Consider the following 6,711-nt stretch of genomic DNA (forward strand, 5'->3'; position numbering starts at 1 on the left):
AGTTATACACAAAAAAGAATACGTTATGTCCTTTAACTCGTCAATATACAGTTTCGTTTATAAACCACAACATTCTACTGTTTCTTAAATAAACGTATAACATTTCTTATTACAAATCACAATTACATATTTATACCTCATTCTGCTTTGCGAGGGCGCTATTTTAAAGATTTYCTCCGGGTTTCTTTATAATCTAAYGTTGTCTCATCTCGCAGGGTGTTGCTAGGTAACCACAGAATAAACAAAGAAATCTACCGTTCTTTAAACTGAAAGTATAAATTAACCACTAGGAGTCACTGTTGGACCAATGAACAAGCAGAATTTTCCAATTAAGCAGTTATTTACAGTGACGCTGCTGTTTTTGCAGCACGTTAACATTTTTCATTAAAGGAACATGAACATGTTCTTCTGTTTTATTGTTTTCTTTTACAGAGGGAGCGACTCAGAAACATCGAGAGGATCTGCAACCTGCTGAGGAAGGTAAGCTTCATATCATTGGCATTAAGATTYCTACAACTCTGTGGTTYAATAATAAACTGCTAAAATATGCTATGTCAGCAATGAGTTACTGTTGGCCTCAACCATCTAGTCGCACAATAGAGACGTCTGAGAAAACTCAAACTTTTAAAACCTGACAGAAGTCCCACGAGAAGAGAAACCTATGTAGAATATACAATATTAAATAGTCCTGCCAAGACTAAGCCTGTTGTAATAATCAATAAATTAATAACTCTCATGAGAAATTAAAACGAGCTCAATAATTTCCATTTGCATTATTAATCCTTTTTCTCTTTTCTCTCTTTTTGTACCAAAAACTGGATGATAAATCCGTCTGGCACTTTGGTCTGAATCAGCCCTTTTTTTTGAAGGACAATTTTGTTTCACAATTYATTTTATTTGTTGTTTRTTTATTTATTTTGTATATTTAAAATGTCTTCCAGTTCCAACATTAAATGTTCATTWGAATTTAAAGTTTATTGGTTTTTGAGAATGCTCTTGCATTATTATGTCATTTACTTTGTATTACTTGAAAATGGTCTCAAAACAGCAATATTATTGTTTATCGCAATAACTTCTGAGACGATTTATCGTCCAGGAAAACCCATCATCGTCACAGGYCTATCCAAGACAAAGTTTAAAACTTGTGATTAATATATCGAAGGCCAGACATTTTAAGGCCATCATTTTAGATACATGCATTTAAGACTTGATGCGCGGCCACCCTGCTGTATGTGTCGGCCATGTTTTCTGAATAGCATAGCTTTCTGTCCTCCAGCAGCACTTTTCTGTTTATTCCACTGAGCAGGTCTACCTTGATTTTCTGAACGCAGCGCCGACTTGCACAGAGACTCCTGCTTTGTCGTTGTGCCACATGTTAGCTCGACATCAAAGAGGAGACAGAGACTGAGAGTGTGTGTTCTCTGCAGAGCTCCTCTGTTTGCTTCTGTGCGTGTTAGCCTGGAGGACTCAGCATGACGATCCTCCCAGCTTCGCTGTGACATCTGTTTCTCCCTCCACCTCGCTGAAATTCAAACATTGTGTCTGAGTCTGAGCATCCAACTGTGTGTGTGCGTGTTGGGGTGTGTGTGTGTCTGTCTGCTTAATGCTTTAGGTTTATTGGCTGAGCAGCTGATGTTGGTTATCAGTGTTGTCAAGCGGAGCCCTCCAGCCATTCACCAAGCCCTGGGGAGAGTGTTTTCTCTACAGTGTTTTCTGCTATAACAAATACACAAACACGCACACACACACACACACACACACACACACACACACACGCATACACACACGCACGTGCATATGCATCCAGACACACTGTCCTTGCAGCTGTGACCTTCTGGGATCAGTTCAGGTGACAGTAGACGTGCTGCCTAAAGTGTACTTTAAAGGAAAATACCGACAAGAATAGAATTTATCTATTAAGGCCATGGGAGATTATTTTGTGAAAAAATTAGAGAGAATCATAAGATTTGAGAGAAAAAATAAAAAAGATAACATCAAATCTGGAGGCAAAACCAATCAATCAGCCAATCAAGTTTATTTGCACAGCATATTACATCAAGATGGCAGTTCAAAGTGCTTTACATATAGATTTGTGAAAACAAAAAACATCAGAAAAGCATCATATAGTCAACAGTTGTAAAAACTAATAACAAGCATTACATCGTTTAAGTGTCAGGCAGACCTGTGAAGACACTGTTGCAATAATCAATGAGATCAAAGATAAAAGCATGGATGAGTCTCTAGATCTTGCCGACMYGTTAGTTCTTTAATCCTGTAAATGTTCTTCAGGTGATAGAAGRCTGACTTTGTAACTGTCTTTATGTGTCTCTGAAGGTTCAGGTCAGAGTYCATCACTACACCCAGATGTCAGGCCTGATCTCTTRTTTCTAGCTATAGTAACTGAAGCTGCCTTTTAGATTTAACCTGAAATTTCACCTGACAGCTTTTTAATTGTACCTATCTTTTTTTTAAGGTTTTGTTGGCTCTTGTTGTCTTTATTTGAAAGTAGCCCGACAGGAAAGAGGGTAATGAGAGAGGGGGAAGACATGYGGCAAATGTCGCCAGGCCGGGAATCGAACCTGTGACTACCACCACAAGGACTAAGGTCTCCATATGTGGGTCGTGCTCTGCCCCTGTGCCACCACAGCATCTTTGACAGATGGAACAGCAGCTATCATTTTCCTCGTTTCATTGAAGTAAACTCCTAACAGAAGCAGCTCTACGTGCCACAGAATGAGCATTAAAGCTGTTTTGTATGGGCTGACAGGATATAAATACTCATGATTTTAATGGCCTATCRTGAGATGGATGACGTGTCTTTTACTAAAGACTCACAGGACTAATAAAACCAGATCATGCCTTATGCAGGTCATCTTCACACASTTCTGCACTCTGAGCCTGTCGGTGCAGATGTTGAAGCTCCCTTTGAAGAAATGCTGAAGGTGTTTCTCCATCCCTTTTTCTCGAACTTCTCCGTCCTCCATTGAATCATTCATTTCATTTCCCTCCAGCTGGCACAGTGGCATCACACAGGTTCTGAYTGATTCAGTTAAAAGCTTTGGCTGCGCCTCTTCATGCTGGCGTACCTGCCACAGACACAGCGGCATATGGACTGGCCGTGTGTGTTCTCTGTGGACTGTGTGGGAATGGCTGCACCATGCATGCCAGTGATAACAGCCTGAGGGGATTCTCTCCTGTCTTTAGTTTCTCCTGTGTGCCCGTGTTCATTAGATGTGCAGTCCYGCGGCTCGAGGCGATGGGGTTGGGTTGTCACAGCAACCGAACGAACTTCAGTCTACCAATTAACTGCTCGTTCCTCCCTTTATTTCTGGATGTATGTTCTCCGTATTTATCCCTCCTTCCTGTCCTCTCTATGTATAGCACAGAGTTGGTGTTTGATGCCAACGTCTTAAATCACCATCCTGCTTATTGTCACGCTTTGGAGGCACTACATAATTAACTATGAATGYTAGATATGTAACTCTAACAAGCCAAGATATTCATGTGGTTTTATGTTCTAAATGCAGTTTCCTTCCATTGGTGCTAACTGTGGTACTGTCGGCACCAATGGGATGCCACAGGGRCCTGTACTCACATACCTTTAAAACCAGCAGAACATTTTACAAGTTGAAAATGACTTTTCTTTCCTCTCCAATTAGTATTATTATAGATAGTTTATTGGGATAACTATTCTGCAACTAACAATTATTTTAGTAATTCAATCATTTTTTATCAAATTTTCTGCCAATTAATCAGATAAGAAAATTGGCATCATTGTGCTGATTTTTTTTGTATTTTTATTGAATCACTTAAGCCTTTTAACATAATCTAGAAATGCATAAACATATGCAAATGAACAAGTAATTCAATTACTTTTTTGAATAAAAATTAGGTCGTGCATYATYATTGGTCATGTGACAGTGACTCAGAGAAGCAGTGGTGAAAACTTTCAAGGTTTACTGATATTTATGTRATATCAGTAAATATCTGTTATCTGCCAATATTTATATCAGTTTGTATTGGTGCATTTATATTTTTATTGCCTAAATGCAATAACATAGTAACTGTTTGATCATTTGTAGTGATGGATGCAGCTAAAAATGTCTTTCTCACATGTTTCACAACTCAGAACTTTCTGCTGGACTTATCGTCATAGAAGTGCAGGACTGACCTGTTGATTCATTTCTCGGATTAAGCCATTAATAATTGGACAGAAAAAGGAGAATTTTTTTAAATTCATTTATTAATTTATTTATTTTACAGAATTTGAACCAGGTGAAGCTAAAACTTCCAATTGGGGAGTCGTGGCCAGAACATATTTACAGTCAAATGCAAAACTGATTTTTGTTTGGTTTTGACTTGAAAAGTTGGGCCYCAATCATTTCCTGCATTTTTTGGCCAGCTCTGGTAATTTAGTTTCAACTTCAGTCCACTGTTGAGAGTCATAGATTTTTTAAGCCTTATAATATTTTAAATGTACCAACTAAATATTGTTTTTTCCATATCAATCGGTGAAAAACCAGAATTAAGCATTTGGAGATTACATTTAAAGGCATTCCTTCCTTTAGAATGGAGGAATGCAGATGTACACAAATAAGCTTTTCAGACTAAAAACCTATCTTATTGCCAATTATGAGRTTTTTTAAGCAAAAGGAAGCTGTTAGTTGTTGATAAACGACCGTGTGTAACTGTTTCAGTCCTCATCTGTGAGTCCTTCATGCAGAAACACTGTAAGTTTCCTGTCACTCACTATAATGAGCTTATATGCAAAGCACAGCGCTGCCTTCATCCCGCTTGCTGCTACCAGGAGAAGAAGACCTGCATGGCAGAAAAGGATTGGGGAGGAGGTGAGAGATAAGGAGAACAGAGAGAGAGAGAGAGAGAGAGCTGAAATGAAGAGAGAGAACCAGGGGCAGCAGAGGAGGACGGTGAAAAAGAAGAAGAGACGGGGGGAGGGGTACCTCTCCTTTGCAGAGAAAATAGGAACCACTGTTTTGCTCAGCAGGAAATTAATATTAATGTTGTTCTGCAGGAAGGACAAGAAAAAGTCCACATTTTTACACTTTATTTTTTTGCCACGATGCGCACGATGAGTGTTTTGGACATTCATTGGGGATGTTCAATTCTTAATATCTTTGGAGAGCTGAAGCAGATTGTATGCTGCGCAGCTGAACTCCTCTGTGACTTAAGCATACAGAAGAGTTCAGGTTGACCTGGTGACGTCTGGACAGATGTAGAAAAGTGTGTGTTCAGTAATGCTAAAAAACTCCACTTAGCATTTCTCCACAGCATTAGAGATGTTCTACGTCAGAGGTGGTGCGATCATTTTGCCTTAAACACACTTACCAAGGAAACCGATGCCAGTAGAGTAAGGATTCATTCACATCGGCCCTGTTTAGTCCACTTTATTCCAACTCTAATTCGTTTGTCTGTAAAGTCCGATTCGTCTGGAGAGGTGTGTGTAATTGAACTCTGATGCGGACCAAAAAAGCAAACTCTGGTCTGCCTACAAACATAGATCTCTGTTTGGTCAAATCTAGCGTGGTTGGCATATATAAATGGCAAGTAGACCGTAGACCGCTTCAAAAGCATGAAGCAGAGTTAAGCCCAGGGCATTCTGGGTAAATCCAATCAAAACCAACACACAAGTCTAGAGCTAGTGGCTCGTGGCCTTTTGCTAAAGACAACAAATAAATTCTACAATCACTCAAATCTGACACATCTCTAATTTTGTTTCCATTTCATGATCAAAGAAGTCGCGCTCATGTCTTCTTCATAGGTATTTGTGTCGTTTACGTCAGTGGTTCTTGGAGCAGCGCCACCACAGGACAGGAAGTGAACAAGTTCTGCTGCTTTGTTCTTGCTTAGCTTACTGTTGTAGTTGATTAGTATGCTAACAATTATTAGCATTCTCAGCTATTAGCAATGTATCTAAGGTACAACTTGTACGTTAGGCCAATTCACAAACCAGACCTACAAAGCAAACTGTATATACTAGAAGCTATACAAGTTTTAATCACACGGCGGCCATATTGGATCTTTAGGTTAGGGTTGGTAACAAACCTGTGTCTCTCCCATTTAGAAATCCAACTTTTTGTTTATGTTTTTCAACGTGGAACATGGACATTTTAATTCTTGATAACAATACAACACACAGTTAAACTGAATCAGGGCTTAAAGTAAAAAAAAAAAATCCTGAGTCTGAAACTTAAAGTTATAATAGAAATATACTATASCGTTGCTATTGCCACAGTTTAATAAAAAGTGTCTTTGAATAGTGCAACAATTGCTTCTAACAATACAATTAACAAGCTAAACACTCAAACTTAAATACAACTTCAGTACATTTCAACTCAAAACAAAATSTAAAATGTCTKTGCCCTAAAGGTTTGCCTTACAGGCAAAAATCCCTCAACATTAAATAAAAGTCCTTTCAGTCAATGTTTCTGCAAGTAATTTAGAACATGCAACATTAACCAACTAGACCAGTGTTTCTCAACCTTTTTCAGCCCAGCGCCCCCCCAGCCTTTATCCAGGTCCCCCACCAAWGAATTTGTAGGCTACTTTGCACTGACTATTATTTTATTATTAATATAACTATCACTATTGTAGATGTTTTTTATGCTTGTTTCTGTATTTATCATCAAAAATAATTTCCCAGAAAACAAAAAAGTCATGGGAATAGAAATTATTTTCACAGGCGTCTATGAA

General features: G+C 38.6%; 1 protein-coding gene across 3 annotated transcripts in view; it reads left to right on the forward strand.

Annotated features, from left to right (window-relative positions):
* cnih3 (cornichon family AMPA receptor auxiliary protein 3) overlaps positions 1-6,711 on the forward strand; it is a 79,436-nt gene that overhangs the window by 42,115 nt on the left and 30,610 nt on the right. For all 3 annotated transcript variants that reach the window (XR_532515.2, XM_008398569.2, XM_008398566.2), the window contains exon 3: positions 433-480. Coding sequence is in view for 2 of the 3 variants with exons in the window: in XM_008398569.2 (XP_008396791.1) it covers positions 433-480 (48 nt within the window). In the remaining variant the exon portion in view is untranslated. The remainder of the gene's footprint in view (positions 1-432; positions 481-6,711) is intronic.

This window comes from Poecilia reticulata, linkage group LG21 (assembly GCF_000633615.1).
Source record: "Poecilia reticulata strain Guanapo linkage group LG21, Guppy_female_1.0+MT, whole genome shotgun sequence".
NCBI classification, from domain to species: Eukaryota; Metazoa; Chordata; class Actinopteri; order Cyprinodontiformes; family Poeciliidae; genus Poecilia; species Poecilia reticulata.